Source organism: Dreissena polymorpha, chromosome 6 (genome assembly GCF_020536995.1).
Source record: "Dreissena polymorpha isolate Duluth1 chromosome 6, UMN_Dpol_1.0, whole genome shotgun sequence".
Taxonomy (NCBI): domain Eukaryota; kingdom Metazoa; phylum Mollusca; class Bivalvia; order Myida; family Dreissenidae; genus Dreissena; species Dreissena polymorpha.
In genome coordinates this window covers 30,716,278-30,740,136 of record NC_068360.1, presented here as the reverse complement: position 1 = coordinate 30,740,136, position 23,859 = coordinate 30,716,278, and the positions used below count along the sequence as shown (strand labels likewise).

Genomic DNA, 23,859 nt, shown 5'->3' with positions numbered 1-23,859 from the left:
ATGCAAATGAGTAGCAAAACATTCCATTTTAATATTACAATTTATTTTCCCGCTCAGTAAACTCATTCTCGGCGAAAACTTTTAAAATTATTACAAAAAATAGTCATATACTATATATTGTATGAGTAAAATGAATTGATATTTACCAGGTATTATTTCCACTTTTTAAATTATTGATATAAATTACCGGAAGTATGTTATAATTGTTATTTGTATAGCCAACGATTCCAGTTAATTATGGTAACAGTATATCAGTAACTACCAACCATAGGCATCATTTCCTTGTTTAACTTAAAATTAATTAAAACAAATAAGCCACATTGAAAGTCTAAAAGAACTTATTTACGCACCATTTTATTACTGAAAGATATACAAAATACATTGGAAATGAATGTGGCTACTAGAGCTTTCACAAGCTTTATCTTCAATTGAACCGTATTACCCATGTTATGTCATCACACGTTGAGACGTTATGTTTGATCCTACCTGACTCAGTTTCAGATTCGGCCGAAAGTTTAAACAATGTTCTGAACATATTTCATGAACAATTGGCAAAACATGTAGTCTGATCTAGTGACCGAGTTCTTAAATCTTACGTTACTCAGTTTCAAACGTGGGCAAGATATCATTTGGATAAAAGTTCATAAAGATTGGGCAAAATGAATGCAACTTCTACATTATTCATAAGATAAAGGTCCACCATGCATGACGAACACTGCACGACAATCGACGAACGAAGAACGAAAGGCGATCAAAAAAGCTCACCATGAGCCCATTATGCGCAGTTGAGCTACACACTGACATCATATCACACCTTATATATTTATGTGGGTAAAAGCATAAACAAATATGTCCATTAAGCTGTCCTTGGTGTAATCATTTGCAGTATGTAGTGTGCATTAATATATATTGTGATTTTGTTTCGTTTGAATAGTTTTACTTTCAGTAGATTCAGATACTAGATGTCGTTCATTGCATTAGGCTGATATGGGCATACTAACAACTGCATTTAAACCAACGGATTTGCCCAGTAATCGGGTCAGGGACTCAACAACATGGCGATTTGGCTGTACAAAATACAATTGTTTATCATAAAGTTTGTATCGTTTTGTATATCGGTTTACAAAATTCACTATTCCTTACGAATTAGAAATGTGTGATAAAAACTGGAGTTTTGCATGTTTGAATATTTGCTCATATTCGTGGACAAAACGGTTTTATCATTTTAATAAAATTGGTTTATTAATATACAGGATTCCTACATAGTATCACGTATTTTTCAGTTAAGGTTATTGTTACTGAAAACAGTTCGCTGACTCTAACGTGTATCCTTCCCAGACAAGTAGTTCCCACAACTTGGTTAAGAAATGGTTTTGGCAGTATTTTGAGGATAGGGTTTTACAACGGAAATTGTACGTCGGACACATCGCCATTACCTGCAGGATTCGTTTACGAATGCGTCAATGCTACTTTGACAACTCTTACTTTCTTGCACGTACACCGTTCGCAGGATGGAGATAGGTGGCAGTGCAGCGTGATCACTGACATTCAAGAACAATATAACAATCAATGTTCAAGGTACATTCCAAGAAATATGCATGTTCACAGTGTCAGTGGCGAATATTATGCATAATTCACACGTTCGTCATAGTAAACTTAAAGAGTTAAAAACGCTTAAGTTAAGCTAAAAGTATACTTACTACAAACACATGCGTAGTATATCATTAACTTACGAGTAACGATTCATACACTGCAAACACGTTTGTAATCGACACTCGATCAATAAGATAGAGTGACAATAGAGTGACAATATTTAACCGAGTCATACATACACACAGGAAGTATAAATATGGAATGTGTTCAGCGGATCGAAAATTATCTTTTCATCGCGGTATGCATGATATTTTTCATACCAGGTTAGTGTAATTTTAAGTGAATTGGGCTTGATGTTTGTTTTTTTAACATAATGTACTGGTGTTTTTGAATGACCTGCGGAAATGTAAACTACAATTGCAAAATAATTTCCAGACGTGTTGTATTACTAGTGCCATAATTTATACCGGTGTAACAGACTCATATATCACATGACCTATAAAAACGAGAAGAGATAACTATAATAATACCAAAAAAGAAGCGCAGAACATTCTACATGTTGCAGTGTTTTAAATTAAAAATGTAGCTGATTATTATTAAACTATTACCTGTATAAACGTAATAAGCAGGTACTATGTGCATATGTATTACTTTAAGCTAAAGACTTTTTTTATTTCAGCAAGTGTTCATACATGCAAAACAACTGAGAAAAACTTTGTAAGACTTGGCTCATCGCCAGTCTTGACCTACGCGGCTGATATAACAGATGATGGATCGCTGTCTCTACTCACTCCTTCAAACTACTCTATGTTTGTCTTGGCATATTTTGGAGGAACTGTTTTTGCAGGACCTTTCTACAAAAACTGTTCCCTTGCACAAGGCGGGAATATAAGTGAAGGTATTCTGAAATTACAGTTTGGACCTTTTACGACTGAGCAAGAAGGGACGTATAAATTTGCACGGGGAGCTACGTATGTTAAATGCATTTCACTTTTTCCTTTGGTAAGTTTTTTGTAGGTTTGGAATCACTATATTCACTAGAAAAAACATATTTAAACGTGCCAATTTCACCATTGTTATATATCAAACATCGATACATTCATACTAATTTAATATTGTTTGTGTAAAAAAAATTATAAAGACAATCAACACTTCTATATTACTTTACCAAAGCTAGAAGATGACATGTTTGTTATTGTTATTTATGTGCCATACGTAGTGTCATGCGATGGCGAGTTTAAATGATTCTGGAACGTAAGTCTTTTTTTGATGTCAGAAATACGTAATTTTATTACTATGTTTTAAATCGGTTTGCTTTTGTCACGTACACACGCTTCAATGAGATAAATATGCCACGTAATGTATCTACAGGTTAACATCTTCTACATGTACATGAACTCAACCGTATCAACACAAATTACACATTTTCTGAAACATAATATATATTTTTTGATTAATAAGGTAATTTATTATATTGTATGTTTACTTCAACACCGTGTTAATATTGTCCGCCCTAACTGTTAAACGATATAAGACAGAGGTTTTAAATATCCGAATCTTCAATGAGTTTAAACCTTTATATTTTGTAAGGCTTACGCCTGTCGTAATGAGGTATTTAATTTCCTTTCTTGATGCACATCAATACCCATGTCTATGTAACACAGTTATTTAGGTCACGTTTTTAAAGCGTTCTTTTGCAGTTTAATATTCGTTTTCATTTCATTATACATTTGATTGAGAGTTGAGTTGTTTGTAAATGTGTTTCTTTACAAAACAAAACTATGTTGAATATAATAACATAGCATTGTTAAGTGACTGTGTTTGGATTATTTTGTTAATATTTAAAGACCGAACGGAATGTCAACAGTAAACGCAACAATCTACGCGGCTTTGAACAGTACATTTACGGTACTCTGCGCTTTGAATGTTGCTAGACCTTCGTGGAGTGGTCCACCTATAAATTCTAATGGAATGTTAACATTATTTAAATATGAGGAAAGTGATACTGTAAATCCTATAAAAACACGCGTATCATTGGCTGCAAATAAAAGGGACATTGTTATTACCGAGTTCCAAGGAGACGATACCGGGATATATATGTGCGCGTCTATCAGAACTTCGAACGTTGCATGACTGAAGTGCTATTGATAGGTAGCATTTATTACTTTACCGATTTAATATAATCGTATATGGAAAACAATGTTGTTTTTCTAAACGCTTTAAATTAAAATATATAATTAATTTCAAGTTTCATATTTGAAATCGAACTGCCAAATACATATAACACATCAGTACATGCAAGCATTATGATGCCTCTATTGACATGTCGATGTAGTCGCCAGCATCCACATGTTGATGTTATAATGCATGTTACCGCATATTTATTGCATTCGTTGCTTTCCCATAGGATAATGCGATCTAAGACCCAACGTGTTTTGTACACTTACGTATACATGGATTTAGGTATCAATACATTTTACAAACGAATTATTAAATAATAGCCTCCTTCATAAAACATTATATAAGTGTTGCATGTAACAACAATTGATTAAGATAGGAATGGAATCATTTATCAGAATGAAAACGTATGAATGATAATCACGTTCAAAATAGCTTTTGTATGCAAAGAGCCGCTGTAAGTTAGAATTGTAACCAATGATTTTAAGTTATAATGTACATTTTATTTCACCTTTTCTTTGTCTGAAAACAATGTAAACTAAGTATCAGAAATCAAGTTGTAAAGACATGATATGAATAACATGTAGGCATAAATTAAATAACCTCACTAAAAAGTGTGATGTTTATTCAAATGTGTAATGAACGTGTATAGACATGTATTACAATAATAAAACATCAGCATGGATTAAAATATTAGTTGTTGGTTTACTTGTTATTTAAAATGTATAATTTATGATACAAACAAATGTATTATATCTGAAAATGTATATTTAAGCCAAAAACCAACGCAAAAAATTAAAGCTAACAATTAAGTAAACAAAGTATGCATGTATATGCAATTTACATATCATCTGATAACCATCATATTTAATATTCAATAAAAACACGAATGCATGTTGAAAATGACACTATGCTTGTTAGTATTCTTATTGTTGCTTATTTCTTTGATTTCAGTTCCTATAACTAAATTAGAAATATCACCAAAACTGGATCCAATCTCATTGATAGTCAATCGAACAGTGCAGGTAACATGCGCCAGTGACTTCGGTAGGCCCACTCCCGTAATAGACAGGTTTATGGACAGCGCCACAAATGACGAGTCGGATGATGTTAACATAACGCATTTATCCGAGGTAACAACCATGAGTGACAACGTTACGATCAGCACACTGACTGTTAAACCCTACAACCCTGACCATAACACGCGATTGTACTGCTCTGGAAACAACGGCGGATCAAGAGTGTTTTCTTCAATGAAGCCATCAATTAATATTCTATGTAAGACGACCTTCTTATGAGATCTTTTCAGAAGTTACTAAACTGACGCAGCTGTAGATTGTAGTGAATGTTATGAATTTTAATATATAGTCTAGTATATTCTTTACCTCTCGAACTTATTTTAAATTAAATATTGTAATATCGCTCCTCTCATAAATACGTTGAAAAAAGCACACATTTAAATTCCTTTGTGTATGACAAATATACGGATAACACATTCTTGAATATTGATTGGTTTACTTTGTATTTGACAGTTGGACCTTCACAACCAGAATTTAACTTCAACGGTTCAGTAGTAGGTGGATCTATCGTTGCTTTGTCGGGAAAGTCCCTCCTTCTAACATGCACGAGTATCGCCTATCCTTCACCATCTTTTACATGGACATATCCCGGTGGTACAACAACAGGTCAAAATGTGGTAATAACCAGCATTGATACAATGCACGAAGGAAACTACACGTGCAGTGCTCGTAATACTATGACACCGTCGATTGGTTCGGTAAGGTCAGAAACAAGTAATGCTTTGATATTCGTACAAGTAAATGGTAAGAAATATTAATACAATTTTAGTTTTATTGAGTTGAATGTGTTCTGTTGAATATTTCAAATAATTGCCCGTACAGACAATGCTCATAACTGTCATTGCATCTAACATTTAAGTTTCGATATCAAACGGTGTCTCTTACTATGCTTTCAGTACCAATCATGTACGTTGAAATTGTGACTCCAGAATCAAAGATAGTGTTCCTTTAAGAGAATGACTCCATCTCATTCAAATGTGTTACATCAACTGGAAAACCTGTCGCCGTTATTAAGTGGTACAAAGACAACCGGACACCACAGAATTACATGGATGATGTAGAAATGTCTTATTCCAGTGTAAAATGGCTTCCAGACAATGGCACAAAAAGTGTCCTTAATTACACAGCGAAGCGTGTCGATGATGACATGAAAATATATTGCACGGGGAACAATACCGGGAAAAGATTAACCTCAAACCGACATGCACAACTTATAATTGCCTGTATGTATAGTAGACTATAATTTTACCTTTAAAATAAAGATGTAACGTTAACATACAGTACAAACTTGTTTAGTAGATCAAACAATGAAGCTCAAGAAACTAAATGGAAAAAAAAACAATTCGTGCATTTTATCCCCAACTAAATATGTGCACTTTAATATAAGATCGCTTTGGAAAGGATCTTAATCTAAAATTGTTAAAACATGTGACCAAACATTCACTTAGTAAACAAATTTCGTATCAAGATTGTGTTTCTTTTATATTTGTTTATTAATATACGTATACACAATTAAATTAAAAAGTATTTAAACAAAACTTTTTTCGTCTGATTTCAGCTTTTCCTGAAGCACCGTCATCTGTCGCGGTCACTGAAATAGCTGCTAATTCAGTCAGGGTTTCCTGGTTCTTCCAGTTGACAGGCCGTATGTTTCAACAATTTACAGTTGAAGTAAACGAAAACGACGGTGAATGGATTGAACAAACTGTGTCTACTGCATTTTTCAATCTTAGTTCGTCTGCCGTGTACATCGATTTGACAATGTTGAAAGAGTCAACATATTATAGAATACGGGTTTACGCAGAAAACGTCTTAGGCCGAAGTGGACCTTCAGATATCGTGTCATTTACAACATTGTCGGTTGATGTGTCGGGTATTTGTACATTATCTTTCCTAATGCATCGTATGTTGTAATATTTGTTTCTTATACTCGTATATGTATTATAAATCCAGTTTAACAAGGACCACGATACAATATGTTCTCATCCATACGTTCTAAGTACAAAAAATGTGGAAGTGCATTATTAAAAAAGAGGACAATTTATGAGAAACTTTACGCGACTTTGTTTCTTTGTCTTTGGTCTTAGCATTTGTGAAGGCTAAAATAACATACTCATATTAATTCATTTATAATAAGTAAATCACGACGCTCAGTAGGGCTCAAATACTTATCGGTTCTCAAAATTCCGTTCTTAATTTAAATTGTTATGTACATTTAAGGTTCAGATTTACCCAATACGTCTTCACAATCATTCAGTGTTGGTGCAATTAGCGGAAGTGTTGTCGGAGGCGTTATTCTCGGATTATTTCTCGGAATCCTAGGATCGTGGATTGTCGTGATTCGGAGGACGAATACCAGCTCCCAAAGAGGTATCTATTGGAATGGGTCGATTCACGACTATATATTATTCACTATTATAGTGTATAAATATTACTAAGTCTAGTGTATTATATTCAATAAATTGTTGTTATTGAATTCGACCACTTGTGAATATTGTACAATCATTGGCTTTAACACGTTCATTACATATACACTTACGTTTTTCTTTTCTTATTAAAGTAAAGTCTGTTTTAAAAAGTAAAGCGTGTATGAAGTGTTCTTCTCAATGTTCATAGTTAAGTGTAATTCATTTGTTTACATAAATAGCATCTATTCCAGGCATCCGACCTGGGCCCGAAATCACGTAAGTCACAACGTTCTTGAAACATCTGAATGTAATTTGATTTACGTACCTTAAATACTGTCATTAACGATCGTTAGTACAGTGCAATCCTATTTTTAACATGTTGATATTATCATTCTATTTAGGTCAGAGTATCTATTGGGAAGTGATGATGCCTATTCGTCTATACCGCCTACTCCTGCAGACAGAAATCAACGAGTTAATCCGTCGCAACATGCACAAGATGGGTCAAGAATCGCGTAAGTCACAGCGTTCATTCAAACATGTAAATATAGTTTAGTTCACATACATTGAATGTCGTCATTAACGATCGTTTGTATAGTGCATATTTATGTTTCAACATGTTGATATTATCATTTTAAGGTCAGCGCATCTATCGGGAAATGATGATGCCTATTCGTCTATACCGACTAATCCTGCAGAAAGAAATCAACGAGTAAACCAGTCTCAACCTGCCAAAGGTCATGGACAAGTTCAAGACATTCATCTTTCAACTGGAGCAGCATATGAGAACGTTGTTGGTAATGAGCAGATGGAGGATAATTGTACACGTTCTAATGTTTATATTGGATACACTATAAAATCACCAGTAACTTCATGTATCTTTCTTAACGTCTGTATATGTTCAGGACGTTGATTTGTTTGTATTATGACACAGGGCTGGTATGCGTATAAGGCGGTGAATAATGCTATTTGTTTATATTATTGCCAATGAGATATCACAGAAATAAACGTACATTCGATTGTATTTTTCAGGTGACGCGAACGCGAAACAAGAAACCCAACCCGGGTAAATAATTTATCGTGCATTATTGTTTTTACTCACATCTATTTCGCAAATTTAAACGTTTCATTTACATAATAATAATGATAATAATGATACTCATAGCTCTGATAATTTGTAAATTCACATGCGTCCATGATCAAATCGTTTCAGAGCAATGTCAACAACTGCAATGTATGAATCTCTTACGCACCACGATCGTGGCAAGGAAGAATATGAAATGATAAAGCCGTCACACAAATAAATTCAAACCAGCAGCGTCAAGTTTCGTTCTTGCACACTGCTGTATATACTACACGCTAACTTCTGTTAATTATTGAATTAAAGCTTACTCTTTGGAACAAATCTCATGTTCTTGCCCATCAACTTCCTGTTGTTAAACAATTTGATACATATATATGGAACAGTTTAAGTTTAAGGGGGCTGATGAATGTAGCAAGATGGGTAGTAAGTTATCATTTTGTTACAATTGTATAAGTCAAGTTTAATCAGCTAAACTAGTGTGTTAACAAAGTCCACTACCACTGAACGTTTGTGAACCTATATAAAATGAGAGTAAAACATTCAATCGTTAACGTTGTGTGTTACAAGTTGACAGAGTGGTGGGAAAATGTGCTGGTTGTGTTACCCTGCTGTGTGCTCTAGCAGGTTGTGTTACCCTGCTGTGTGCTCTATGTCGTTGCTGTTATACAATGTTTTGTATATAAAGATATAATATTGAAGCTATATAAACATATTTATCAAAATCTGATATAAAAATTTCCATCAATATATATCGGTCCCTCATAATAAAAGTTAAATAATAGTGTAATGGCACACAATATTGTTGGATTTCAATAGGTTATCAGCTTCATGTGTACGTTATTTCAATTTATTTTATTATTTGTTTTAAGCTGTTATACCTTACACAATTAAACATATTTGTGAACAATTATCACGGCTGTTATAGCTGCAATATGAAATATACTTTTATTGTGTCAAATAATTTTTCGAAAGCATAATGCATGCACATTTTGTAAAAACATGATTTATGTGAGTATATCATTTCACTACTACGAGAATAGTTTATATTTGTCTTTAACAAACACGTTATTTTTTAACTAAACACACGCAATACATTTTTGTTATTTGTATTCACTAGCCTTTTCATATTTTGTAGGGTTAAATTTCGACTTAAGCTGTGAAATACTAAACAATTGTAAATATTTTATTTAGATTTTGACTGTTTTTGGTTATATAGTAAGTACGTTATCTGTTTTTAAATGGTTAACGCTATAACGGAAATGTATCTTAATTACATAGAAGATAAAAAGAGGATTGTGGCTGCTCTGAGACTAGCCAACCTTATGAACTTGTTTTCTTCTTCTCCGCAGTTTGAATTTGTATTGAAATTTTAATTTCAAATTGTTGAACTTTGCTTTAGAAAAAGAATACATTTATTTAGCCCTTTGAGTTTTCAAAGAAAATGATTATTTAATGCAGGTTAAATGAGGAAACGTAAGCAGATGTACTTTCTTAAGTGAATACCCATGTGGGCCGACGTTTCTTAGCGACATAATTTCTATCAACACTTGTTGTTATTTAAAGTTTAACAACTGGCGAGCGCCATTTATGACGAAAATTCGTTAAGAAGATCTTGCGTTGTTTTTGAAATGAGCACGAAATGCATGATCATTTATATCATGTAAACCAGTTTATGATCTATCAATATTTAGCAGCCTAGTATTAATTTACGAATAGCCGATTGATTTACGCATACCTGTGTTGTGCAATTTAAAAAATAAAAATGGGATACCGGACATTCTTATCTACACAGATAAGACTTATTTAAGTCACGTGATCCTGCACCCTGTTAACAGTATGGAAATAAATTGAGGAAACTACGAACAATTCGCAATAGCTCGGGACAATTTTATAAGTGTAATTACGGTGTACGTATGTAGACGCATGTTTCTTACTAAATACGATATTAACAATTTTCAGAGGCTAACAATCTAATCAATCAATGAGGAATCACTTAGACATAGGACAAGAGGAAATATCAATCGATGTTATTTAAAGCTGTTCGACATGTACGGTTTGATTTTACAAGAGTAAAACATTATATGTGCGTTAATGTCGTGATTCCATGGTAGTGATTCGAAATTGGTTGCGATTTTATGAAACAAATGGTGAGTATGTTGTAAAATAATTTATCGTAGATATATGTCTATGGAAAGGTAGATATCACGTTATTAAGTAAGTTTTTTCAGTAAAAACATGGACTTTCTCATCAACATTTAAAATTATGATTCAATAGATTAATAATTGTAAAGTGGTTCGCATTTTGAAATAGATAAACAAATCAAACAAATTCTTTCTATTTCAATATCTTATATATTAAATGTATTTTTCGTGTTTTGAACGATGACATATGACGTCATCCGTTATTACTTTTGAGACCTATAGACTTATTTGGTCGAAAAAAAACAACTTCTTTTTTATATACCGCCATATTGTTCATGCAAATTTAGCAACATATATAAAGTAGCACACACGTTTCATTCATTAAAGGTGTACGTTATCAACTTTGCGTTTAAATATCTTTATAGATCCGTCTCTGAAAATTTGTTTCGGATACTTAAGTTATCTTGGAGATTGTTAAAATTGTACATCGGATTATTTTTATACATATAATCTAACGCATTGTAGAAGATATACCTAACTTATAATAATATAATGATGTTCTCTTAACATGATTTATTTGAAATCATATGTTATTGGTATATTTTAAACGAGGGATAAAGACTTTCGTAACTTGTTTGTTAATATTTCGCTAAAAGGTAATAAAAATTGATGTTTTCCATATGAAATAAGTTCACATATTTCGGCAAAATGAACCATTTAATTCATTTAAACAAAAATGTGTTTGTTTTTCGTTTTGCACTTCAAATCGTAAAATGAATACTTCAGGATTGATCAATCGAGTATGCACGAATAAGACAAAATGGCATATCGTTTCGTGCCTTATCTATCACTTATCAATTTTAAACATAAACATACATAATCGCGTCATACACACTTTAAATTCTTACAAATATCTGAACTCAGAATAAATTACATGCGGTTTACTAGTTTGAAGTTTATTAGTTTATTTAAGTATCATCCATAATTCGTCATAACAATTATTACAATCAAAGCTGCAAAGCATGTGTGAATGTGGCCATGCTTAGCGAACTATAAGAGACTATATATCACAATCTCATAAAGACTGACTTAAAATACAACATAACATAATATATTACACTCATCAAACTAAAATGTATATATTAAAAGTTTAATATTTATTATGTAAAATGTAAAACTATACTTATATATTTACATATTAAAAACTTAATAATTAACTTATTAATTTCTTCTTAACGAGACATTAAAGTATTTGTGTTAAATGGTATTAAAACATGACATTAAGAGTTGATGTTTTCAGGTATCTTAACCGACTATTGTCCGGTAAACAAAGCAGTATAAAACGATATACTAATGTATCCTCCCTCATCAGATATGATAAGTATAGATGAGCAGAACTTTTCAGATATATCATAAAACTTATCATTATTATTAAAAAAAACATGTAACATATAAATTAAAACATGTGATCAAGTTAAACGATCTACTGTATATAATATTATTTCCTTTTTTTAGGATATAACAGCAGGCTTTGGCCAAAGTTTTTATCATATCCTTACGGGTGAACAAAAGCTTAAGTTTATGTTCTTCACACATTATTGAGAAGTTAACATCAATCTGCTTGGCTTTATAAATTTATATGTTTCTATCATATTCATAAGTAGGACATTCTAACAATATATGTGCTTCAAATTTTACATTAGATAAACGTAATCGACATAATCTATCCCTTTCTGGTAAATTTTCATAACGTCCAGTTTCTATTCTAAGTAGGGCTAATCCACATCTGAATTTTGCTAATGCGGATCTATGTGAAAATAACATATTAAATTTACAATATGTTTCTACAGCATATTCATTTTGGAAAGTTCTATAGGTTCTTAGCTTATTTCTGCCTTGTCCATGTACACTATTTACTCTATTAAGGCTAGTATTGCATATATTGAGATGGTTATCAATAAAAGCTGATGAAATATCTTTTAACATTCTATTTCTAGAGAATGGTAAATTAGTATATTCATTTAAATGATACTTATGCATAAATTCACAGACATCAAATGGAATATTTTTTGCATCTGTGGTTGCCTTTATCAAGAGCCCAGTCAAGTATCTTCTTATTTGTTCTACTATTGCTATATGTTAAACAACGATACCAGTGATTACATATACTTTTCCATTGTTCAGTGTAAATAGGTTCCCATCCCATATCACATTGAACCGATACATTTGGCGTATATTCGCCGATTCCGAGGAAAAATCTTATTGCGCGCTATGGCTTGCATAAGCACATGAGTGTTCTTTAGTTCCCCATATGATATAATTGGTACAACACAGGAGTAATACAATTTAGTATAAATGTCATAGGGAAAACCACCAATGTTTTTGAACGTTGCAATAAGAAGTCCCAAGGCACGGCCAGCACTTTGCGAGACATATTTTGCTGTTAAATCATAATATAGGTATTCTGTTGACATAATGCCAAGGTAAATATATTTGTCAGAGTAAAGAATATTTATGGTACCACAAGTAAATACAAATTCTGGTCTTTCTGTATATTACTTTGTCAATACGAAAAGGCTGTTTTAAACATTTGCAAACACGCTTAAGTGTTGGTGTGGCATCAAATTAATAAATAACCCTTTAAAGGAGACATTGTATTTACGAACCAAACTGTCTTATGAACTATATACTTTGGCGGATTTACAAAATTATTATATAAGAAGCCTTGCTTTACTAGTTACTTAATTAGTGAAAGATTTCGTTTGATGAAAATCCACAATAATATAAAGTGTAAACGTACAATTAACATGACTAAATAATAAATAATTTCACGAACACCGACCCTATAGTTATGCCGACCATAATTTGTGTGTGTATTTTTGATGTAATATTCTTTCAGTTTCACTATATTCGATCTTATTCACAAAATTAATGTTTAAATATAAACAAAGAATTTTGAATTTAATTTACGCACTTTCTGTCAGTAAATATGCTCATTGAACAGGGAAATAATTTGTGTATAGTGAAACGTTAAAGAAAAAAACACAAATCAACCTACCAGAGATTTTAGTGGAAATAGACAGCATATGTTTTGTTTGGCCTTAAACACTGCTGAAAGCGTATATAGGCGATACAGGTTTAAGCCTCTTGGCCCTAATATAAAGATATCTTATCGGATATTTACTTAGTATTATTGTTTAGTTATTTACAGAAGTTTGACAGTCCATGTTACTTATTTACAATTTTGAACAATTGTGCTAACTTCCGCATTGCATAGAATATAATCCAGAACACTATTTATTTACTTTATTCTTGTAGTTCTACTGCAACGTTTTCATTGACAAGAAATACATGTACTAGAACAATTTTAATGTAGCCTTTTTAGCATTTTGATCAAAAAGACGGCCATTGGAAACCAACATGCAGTGCCGTATTGTTAAAGTGTTGCTTTAATTGGTCAAAACGTATATCACATAGCGTAAATTTACTTCTGTAAAATGTATGACTATAGGGAACCTAATTTAAAGTGTACCTATTAATATTGCTGCAGTCTTCCTCAGGCATACTCTAACAGTTAATATATATTTCTTTTAGTGCTCAGAATGCTGGAAAGAGTTGACGACGAATTATTTAAACGTACGTACGCAGAATGAATATTTTCCTTGAGCAAAAACGCATACATATAAGTACAGTCGCTTTTTCCAATTTAAATTTAATCTTCAAATTTAAATTGGGACAATAGTTTTGACAGAGTTTAATAATTTATTTGTATGCATCAAATATATTGGCTTGTGTGTTAATCGTTGTTTTTTTATATTTGGTCCTTGCGCTCTAGTTATCAACTACACAGTTACAAACATGGCCAAGTTATCATTAGGACACAGATTTTGACTTAGAGATGGGTAATGTAAACGAGAGAGCTGGATTTTCAACATGGCTTTTTAATCAATTTGACCTAAATATCAAGCTTTTGACATATTGTTTGATAACATAAAGTAGCCCTTTTGTATGGAATTTTGTCATTAAAAACGATCTTTAGAGTCACGCAAAGCTTTTTTTTTTAATTCGACATTGTTATCTACTTTGTATTTATTGACACCAGTTCACTCGTTGTCAAATAGCAGAAAATTCGAAAAATTTCTTACTAAGTTTTCTGTGAATGGGATAATGAGTGTGAATAGCAGAGTGCTAAAAAGCTTTTCTTCATTTAAGTTTGTTTATCCTTAATCATACCGTTGTGATCTTGAGATTTCAGTCGGAAAAAAGTTCTGACATTGTATCATAAAGTTTGTTGACTACACCCATGTTAACGATTTAAGTTAAGTAAATTTTTCATGGCATAATCTTTTAACATCGGTACGAACGTCCGAATGTCTTCTGATATTTTCTATCATTAAAACATAGGTCAAAGCTCAGCGTTTTCCCAAATAATCGAAAATGCACAGAAAATTGTAGGATAATTTATAATTAAACATTTGATAATTAATATTAATTAACCTCTTTTGAAAAAAATCAAAACATAGATTTTTTACTTGGCATTAAAGTATTGAATATAAAAAATGATGGTTGTTACATCTTGTACCTTGCTTGATTGTTGCTATGGACACACAATTTTCAAACATTTTATAACATACACTTTTAATAAGAAGCTAACTGCATGATAGACAAACGATATGCTGAAAGTACGGTAGTCAACATGAATGTGTGATTGCATTGTAGACTGCCTGGAAACGCGGCATTGTTGCGTTGACAGTTTGTCTCATCATTGCCGCCGTCGTGCTCGCAGTCGTGCTTACGCGCAAATCCAAAACGAAAGGTGTGTCCGTTTTGCTTTGTTTCTTAATTAATGACTTCTTTGCAACAATTAATGCTTTATTTTATAGAATTTATCATAAACACAACATATGCTTACATTTAAAATAAAAATAAATAAAGATTAAAAGTGTAAAGTAATTATCATTGATTTTCTTTATTTTACAGACGATTCCAAGTTGACAGGTATTTATCAAAAAGTGACACATTCAAAAGAGTCAATTAAAAAAATCGCTTTTCAAATCTAATATTTAAAAAAATATAAGCATGTGCAATACCGCTACTGACAGAATATACAATTACAATAATTATTGGTTTTGTTTGTGAAAATTACCTATCAAAACGTTAAGTCAAATTAATTAATTAATATTTTGCTTTTGATTGAAAATTTCGAAAATTAAGTCCATTTATTATAAACAGTCCGGATAATGCAAATTTGAATAAATGAACCTTGAAATAATTAAAGTGTATCGCATTTATTTGAAACCACCGGACAAATTTAATGTCAAAGGTTTCGTTAAACAAAAAGGTAATATGAAAATGCGTCAGATATCTTTCAATAACACATTTTAATTTGTCTATGCAGTGATCGGCAAATACCAATATACGACGTATTATCGGAAGTCCGGGTTTCCCCGCGTTATAGGCTTGGTCTCAAAATAACACCCCAATATTTAGTATTGGTTTCGCATTTTGAATGAGGGACTTTTATGATAGGTTGTGTGTTCCCGAGAACATTGTAATGTTGGGATAATATGTCGATGATACTTTGCCTTATTTGCTGTTTTAACCTATGCAACTTAAATGCTCATTTAGTAAGACATTTCAATTTTTATAAATTGCTGTTAATGTGATCATTCAGTGTTGCTTTAATAAATCACTTTAAAATAGTATATCATATAAATCATTGTATTTGAATTTGCAAATAACCGATGAAAATGCTGTGATATTCACCTGTAGCCTGTACTATTTTTCGTGGCACGTATATGTCCATCTTGTTTCTGTTTTGGAACCACAGCATTTAAAAATTCTGACTTTTTTTTGTAAAACAAAATCCATTACTCGATTCAAGTTTCATGCCGAGATATACAAATAAAGTATATATTATGGTTAATATTTATATATTTAAGTAAATATTTAAGTATATAAAGCAACGTGCTACCTCGAAGATTACACGATGTGGAAACCGATAAAGACTCACTGCAACGTATCGGGTCAAGAAGGAGAAGACGCCTGTATAGACGTCAGCCGAACGTCAATCTTGCTTGATAAGAAAGTGTTACCAGTAAGTGAAAATGGTACAAATCGTGAAGATAGATGGTACAGTAGTTTATCATGTGAAGTCAAGTCAATTTGATTGGCACAGACGTTTAAAAATAACCCAAACCTCAAAAAACACATAATTACATAATTTACATAATTTAATTTAAATAGCGCGAACACTCGAATTCACATAAAGTGAAACTTCTGCGGAAAAAGCGGAAGAGAAACTTTATATGCGGCCCTTTATTTAACGACAAAAACTCAATTGCTAAAAAGTGTGATTAAAACATAAGTAGATGATCTCAGTTTTAAATATTGCAAATATCGATTATCGAAACGTATTTTTATCATTTTTCTTGCGATAAAAAATGGTAATCTAATTATATAAATGTATTACTCAATCCATCACATGCTTGCCAGAGATTTACATTAAAAGTTACATTGGATTTTGACTACTTTTTACCTAGCAGGTGTAAAGGTATGTCCTAATAAAACATAAAAAGTCAATGTAATTACGTCAAAAACCTATAATACGCGAAAATGTTGGACACTTCTCTCGTTTTGATTTAAGGTGTATTGCTCCCCACAAGCGTCGGATGGGACAATTATATGCACAGGTCCCGCGCTAGCCTGTCAGTTTCGTGGAGTTCTGACGATTTCATTCTTTAAAAAGGCTGGAAACGCTGTTATTGACGAAGCAATAAAGCTAAGTTCGCCTAGTAAGTAAGCCTATTTCATCACATCGTAATCCCTGTACTGTTAAAGTTGATTAATCTATTTAAATGTTGTAAAAATCACCATTCATCCACTTAGAAGTTGCTTTCATCTTAATAATGTATGAAAAGTCACACGTGTTAAATTGCATATATTATCAGTTTCTATAATAATTAAGTTTATTAAATTTAAAATTTGAATATTTATAAGCTGCTATTAAATATACAGAACTTAGTAAACTACTAAACATATCCAGAGTCAATTATTAAAAGGCCGAAGAAAATATTTGTTATCTAAGAGAAGTTCTAAAATATTGTGTTTATGATGTGGACGTCCAACCTATTGAAATTGATTTGCAACGCTTGCGATATTATTGTCTAAGCTTATTTACGTTATGTTAGCATCATAAGTCACGTGAACATCAACATTCGTTTTGGAATATTAATAAAAACCCTATCCGCTTAACATATTCAACGGATATATTATATGATCCCGATGGTCCGACACGATATATCTTTTCCTGCATTGTAAGCGTGTGAATGCTGAGAAACAAAAGACCACATGACAAGCTCCTAAAAGCTCATTTGAAAACGTTTAGAGAATGTTCGAAAACGGCAGCCAAATGTTAACGAAGGCTAAAATCAATTTTGGTAGATTATACATCCAATACATCCAACATATTTGTTTACGCTTTCTGATCTGATTCTTTCCACAAAGTCATGAAATGGCTAATTTTTCCGATTTTGGTGTTTTTTGCGGATCTCATGATCTAATTACATGATCCATTTTTAAATGAAACTAATCTAATTACCTTATAAAATACAGTTTATCGCATGGTGACAAGTGTGGTTCAAGTGTTTGAGCAAGATGGCATGAATCGAACGTCAATCTTCAACTTCACGTGTGCTTTGACGTCATCGTGCGATACGGTTATGATGGCTCTTTTTGTCGCGGGTAATAGATATCTCACTGAAGGTAAATATTGAAACTTGGCTTTTTTACAAACATGAACTATTTCTATAAACATTGTAGACAGTTGTACATAATTATACAACTTTCAAATGACATGTAAATCGTTTAATGAATCGTATTTGTCAGAGAACGCAACACTTTGCATCAGCACAACGATAGCAGACGGAGGATATAACAAGAGTTGCGTATTCGAAATTGACGAGGGTGTTATACGCAAACAACAAAGTATGGACATTTCATGCGCTCTCCTTCAAGATGGCGGCGTTGCTAAGGAAGAAAAGTTTATTCTTCCACGGTGTTCTGATAGAGCATCCGGTATACAACAGACCATGGCCGTTTTATAACATCTTTGATTAAGTGTGTAATGTATGAACATTAATTGAATGCAGAATATGAAATCAAATTTAATATGTAAATGATCTTTTATACATAATTTTAACAAAATGACATTTACAAAAATATTATTTATTGACACAGGAATGATTATATAAACATAATATAAATATAATAAATTGAACAAAAGTATTATATGTTAAAACGTAGTTCACATACACTTTATTATTACATATTTATTAAAAATCACATTTGCAGACTGCAACTGTTCAACGAAGACAACTACTTGTGACGAAATTTGTTCAGAAGTCGGTACCTGCCTGAAACACGACCCCGCGTCAAGGTATCAGAACATCACCACCGAATTCCCGTCTTGTCCTATTTTGTGCATCCCAAAGTGGTGTCGCGATATATACCACTTTGATAAAACCATAACAGTTACACCGGAAATCATTCAGGCGATGTGCACAAAATCCTGAGGTGACACAGTGATTTATGCGTGTTATATTTTTTTCAAAGCTTTTCCGTTTCTCTCACGGCATTTACGTTATTTAGTCAGAAATGTATCTATTTTGTTGTTATTTATTTAAAAAATGTATATTATACTTGTGTTATATCGAGGTATGTAAATGTTTAATTTATTGTAGTATTATATTTTTTTATTGAAATGTTGCAATACATCTTGGTTTTACAATATTTTACAGTGTTTTCAAATTGTATTCGTCATAAACTTGTTCATAAATTTGTTCAACTGTCAACTAGCAACTTAAATACCCGACCGTCTCATGCATTTGCATTTTGATTGTGCACATTGAATAACATAATAATTCACATACAATTGACATGCGTTTAAAAAGATAAGTTTGAAGATTACAAGCGTTTGCATTTTACAGTGGATATATTTAAAGGGGCCTTTTCACAGATTTTGGCATTTTTTTAACTTATTCATTAAATGCTTTATATTGATAAATGTAAACATTGGATCATAAAAGCTCCAGTAAAAAATAAAGAAAAAAATTAAAAAAAGAAAAAGAATATTGCCCGGAGCAGGTTTCGAACCAGTGACCCCTGGAGTCCTGCCAGAGTCCTGAAGTAAAAACGCTTTAGCCTACTGAGCTATTCCGCCGAGTACTCATTCTTTACGTATGTTATACCTTATATAAGCAATCTTCGTAGTTTCACAAAATTTAACGACAAAAACAGAAACTCTCCAAATTATTCAATCGTTTCGCGTTGCAACGCTTTATATTTTTTAGGTTTTAAAATCGTCAAAAGATGCATATAATGGCTATATTAGAGCATGGTTAATGTTCAGTATTACTGTTTCCTCACAAATATCATAACTAAAACGAAAACTTACGAATCTGAAACAACTTTTTTCAATTTTGTCAATTTACCAAAGCGTGAAAAGATCCCTTTAACAGTATTGCAACCTCAGAGGTGCTGTATTTGATAGATAACTGGCATTTGCTCACATAGATATTGCAGTGAATGCATATCTATATATATTCATATGTCTATGCCATTTCCCTCGCGTATGTTATTTATTTATGGCTATCACAGGGTATTATACACACCGGGTATGTATACATGTATAGTTTCATTCTGTTTATTATCGTCGGCATAATTATTTGACTTGGCTATGTATACATGTATGTTGTCGACATCACTGTTGCTGATATTCGTTGTTCAACTGAAGAATATCACTTCTTTTTCAGAACGTCTCATTCTATGTAAGCTATCACATAATTTAAGATGGTTGTGTACCAGTTAACGTGTATAATGTGAAGTGAAAATTAAAAGGAACAAACATTTCACTCCTGCTATTGAACAAAATGTCTATATATTTCTTGTTTGACATTGTTTTTAAACATTTTGTTGTACAAGAACAACGCGATTTGTTCAATGGATCAAAATGCAAATAAAATTTACAAATAGATTATATCACGTTTTGAAGCTAAATTTTCAATAATTGCGAAGGCTTGTAGGTATTGAAAACGTGCACTTCCAGAAAACAAAAGCTCATTATGTAAAAACTCCCTATGCATACATTTACATGTTAACGGCTCGTTGGACTTAAGATTTGTATTTCAACAAATTGAATGAATAGAATGAAGAACAAACGTTGTTTAGAGTTAAATGATTCATCCAAGAAGAGACAAAAAGGGAAAATTCCAAAGCGACTCCTAGTTGGTTTACTTCCAAATACAGACTAACAATATCAGAACCATGCTCTGATCCATCAACATTTCTGCGCGGAGGTTATGTGATCCCGTGATCCGAAAATGTGACTGGCATGGATTTAACATCGGTAAAACTCTAATGTATATACTTTGTACGATGGTCTCAAACTGTCACGTATTTACAATACTTCCAATTATTATATTGTACAGGTGCAGATATGATTGTTAAAAAACAAATATTGTATCGAATAAAAATAGTTTTCGAATGCCAATGTGATTTACCGCTTTGAAATATATTTTTTTAATTCATTAAAAGTAATTAAACTTTCCAAGGGCAGACTCTGATATAAAGATAAATCTTAAGCTACTTTTATTACAAGGCGAAGAAGCGTAGACAAATTTAGTTTGTTTAGATCTCCGGTACTCTGCGACCACTTGGCAATTCATACTTAAAGCGTTATATGTGTTTTCCTGGAAATATAACCTTTAACCGACGCGATCCGCCGCATTATGGGTGAGCATTGTGCTTAAACGGACATGTAATTTATCCAACCCGTTACCCTGTACTACGGAATAAAAAGATCAGCAATATGGTCTTAACGATCAATATTTTTTAATTTGAGAATCTACAATCCGAAAATTTGACTGTCAATTAGAATAGGATGAAACCTTTACAATAGACGCCTTCGTTTATTAGTTGTTCGCGCTAGCGGGCAACTAATGTAGAGGGAATTTTGCAAGTCAGTCTGCTCTTAACTACGCTAGGAACGATAACCCCATTTTCCTGTTCATTCTTCACCACTGGTACACTGCAGACAGCGTGTATGTAATCAAAAGTGTTTAACAGCTTGTGCGACGACATTGGCCAGTTTATCATTGAAATATGTACATATTGGCTGCTTTCAGGGAAAACGGGGCTTAATGCATATCAAATAAGATTAGCCTGTGAACACTGTTTAGCCTGTGCGCACAAGCTAATCAAGGACGACACTTTCTGATTTTATGGCGTTTTTCGTGTAAAGAGAGTATCTGGTACTGGGATGACAATAAATGCATATCCATTAAGCCCTTGTTTTCCCCAAAATGAAGCTTATATTATCTTTTTTATTAATGATTTGCAGAAAAAAGATAAAAGTGATAATAACTTCAAAGTAACATCGTTGACAAGGCAAATAAACACAATCACTTTTAAATCAAAAAAACAACAAACGAGTTCTAAATTTTTACCTTGTGGCATTTTTTAGTAAACATCCAAAAGGGACCTTTCACAGTTTGTCATTACATGCTTAATATTGATAAATGTTAACATTAGATCTTAAACGCTCCATTAAAAAACAATAAGAATACAATTAAAAACAAAAAGAAAAAAAGGTTACCCTCAACTAGGCTTGAACCACTGGCCCCTGGAATAAAAGTTTCTTGTTTAGACCACTCGGCCATCCTTGCTCATACAATGAGAGATGTATTTTATACTTTATATGTATATGCAATCATCGTAGTATGAAAAAATAAAACAACAACAACAGAACTCTCCAAATTATTAAATCGTTTAATTTTGTCTTTTTACCAAAACGTGAAAAGGTCCCTTTAATGTCTCCAGACTTGCAAATTGCAAGAGTTCAATACACTGTCAGATCTTACATCATGAATAACTAACAGGTTTAGTGGTTGCCGGTTAGCCTGGGGCCAGTAGATTTAAGCCCAGGAAACTCAATCTCAAAAGTTGGTAACAGTTGGGCTAAAAAGTAGGGCAACTAAATTGTTTAAAGCTTAAACAACTCAATCCAATAAAACATAGAATACAAATTGGCGACTGTGGATCAATAAGGCCCAAGAAATGATTCAATTCCGGCTCACAACAAGACATGATTCATTAAAAGTATGTCATGTCGGCAAAATTGTTGCTCAATGATTTAAAGAAAATAGGTTAAGTATTAGATACACATAGCACAACATGTACGTGATTCTAGGCTTGTTATTCTTTAGCAAGGCAATCAAAATTCTAAAGATGTTTGCCAGTGCAGCAACCAATTGCGAAAAAAAGAGACAAATTGTTGTTATGTTGTCTCTATAACATAAATATAAGGATAAACAGTGCACACCCATCTCAACCTGTGCTTTAAGATACACTCGTTATAAATTTGAATGGGTTGTGTTTATTTCAAACTTGCGATATAAAAAGCTATAACATAATTTTGAAAACAGAGTTGCGTCTAAGATTATGCAATAGCGAACAACTTAAGTGACTTCAGCGCTTTGATTTTATTTCGACAACTGTATCAAACGATCAACATTTGTTTTTACAATACTGATTTAAGAGGTAGGTGTTATTTTTGAAAACATGATATCGGATAAAATACGTTGTACATTGCAATGTGCGTCATCTTTTGCGAATCCCTGTTTTGTTTTTTAATTATACGTAGCAACTTAACTTGCAAATGACATGTAGATAGCTCTCGTTCAATGTCGATAATGAAATGTCAGAGATACGCACGCTACTTAATCTCTTTTAAATCAGTTTTTGATCGTTTATCCGTCATGAGGTGGCAGGTATTTTTTTAAATAATTAAAGCATATCGATTTCGATACTCTATACGTTGCCTTGTGCAGTTTGACTACTTATTGCAGTTTAATTCACTTGCTGCATTAAAGGGGACTGTTCACAAATTTTGGCATATTTTGAAGTTTGTCATTAAATGTTTTATATTGATAAATGTAAACATTGGATCTAAGAAGCTCCAGTAAAAAAATCAAGAATACAATTTAAAAAAAGAAAAAACAAGTAAACCTCAGAAGGGCTCGAACCAGTGACCCGTGGAGTCCTGGAGTAAAAACCAATTCCACCGCTCGGCCATCCTCCCAAGTATGATAACAATCGTATTTTATACTTTATATAAGCAATCTTCGTAGTTTCACAAATTTAAACGACAGCAACAGAACTCTCAAAGTTATGAAATCGTTTCGCGTTCCAACGCTTTATAATTTTCAGGTTGTTAAATTGTCAAAAGATGCATATAATGGATATATTAGAGCATGGTAAATGTTCAGTTTTACTGTTACCTCACAAATATCATAGCTAAAACGAAAATTAGCGAATC

The 23,859-nt window shown here is 32.4% G+C and overlaps 2 protein-coding genes across 5 annotated transcripts; both read left to right on the top strand.

The window, feature by feature from the left end:
* Nucleotides 1–4,730: 4,730 nt before the first annotated feature.
* On the top strand, nt 4,731–9,214 carry LOC127834305 (uncharacterized). The gene is made up of 10 exons (XM_052360038.1): nt 4,731–5,049; nt 5,304–5,548; nt 5,747–6,073; nt 6,409–6,723; nt 7,071–7,220; nt 7,510–7,534; nt 7,660–7,773; nt 7,898–8,055; nt 8,291–8,324; nt 8,472–9,214. Exons 3-10 carry the CDS (start codon nt 5,899–5,901, stop codon nt 8,560–8,562), a joined length of 1,062 nt encoding a protein of 353 aa, XP_052215998.1. The 5' UTR covers nt 4,731–5,049; nt 5,304–5,548; nt 5,747–5,898; the 3' UTR covers nt 8,563–9,214.
* Nucleotides 9,215–10,094: 880 nt separating this feature from the next.
* LOC127834306 (uncharacterized) lies at nt 10,095–20,520 on the top strand. Of its 4 annotated transcripts, none has more exons than XM_052360043.1 (9): nt 10,095–10,489; nt 14,079–14,120; nt 15,204–15,300; nt 15,465–15,482; nt 16,439–16,581; nt 17,131–17,278; nt 18,099–18,248; nt 18,372–18,602; nt 18,837–20,520. In XM_052360043.1, the coding sequence occupies exons 1-8, from the start codon at nt 10,478–10,480 to the stop codon at nt 18,587–18,589; spliced, it is 828 nt and encodes a 275-aa protein (XP_052216003.1). In that variant the 5' UTR covers nt 10,095–10,477; the 3' UTR covers nt 18,590–18,602; nt 18,837–20,520. The 4 variants fall into 4 exon arrangements, with proteins under 4 accessions (XP_052216003.1, XP_052216001.1, XP_052216002.1 ...); XM_052360041.1 differs by having other exon boundaries at nt 17,131–17,280; nt 18,119–18,248; nt 18,372–18,560; XM_052360039.1 differs by having other exon boundaries at nt 10,099–10,489; nt 18,372–18,560.
* Nucleotides 20,521–23,859: the final 3,339 nt, after the last annotated feature.

What these genes read in the sequence shown, in the direction of transcription:
- LOC127834306 (XM_052360039.1), top strand. An exon ending in TGACGACGAATTATTTAAAC is followed by an intron (nt 14,121 to 15,203) that starts GTACGTACGCAG and finishes ATTGCATTGTAG; the next exon opens with ACTGCCTGGAAACGCGGCAT. An exon ending in TTGATAAGAAAGTGTTACCA is followed by an intron (nt 16,582 to 17,130) that starts GTAAGTGAAAAT and finishes TTTTGATTTAAG; the next exon opens with GTGTATTGCTCCCCACAAGC.
- LOC127834305 (XM_052360038.1), top strand. Translation starts at nt 5,899, where the DNA reads ATGGATGATGTAGAAATGTCTTATTCCAGTGTAAAATGGCTTCCAGAC. An exon ending in ATTGTCGGTTGATGTGTCGG is followed by an intron (nt 6,724 to 7,070) that starts GTATTTGTACAT and finishes TGTACATTTAAG; the next exon opens with GTTCAGATTTACCCAATACG. An exon ending in CGACCTGGGCCCGAAATCAC is followed by an intron (nt 7,535 to 7,659) that starts GTAAGTCACAAC and finishes CATTCTATTTAG; the next exon opens with GTCAGAGTATCTATTGGGAA.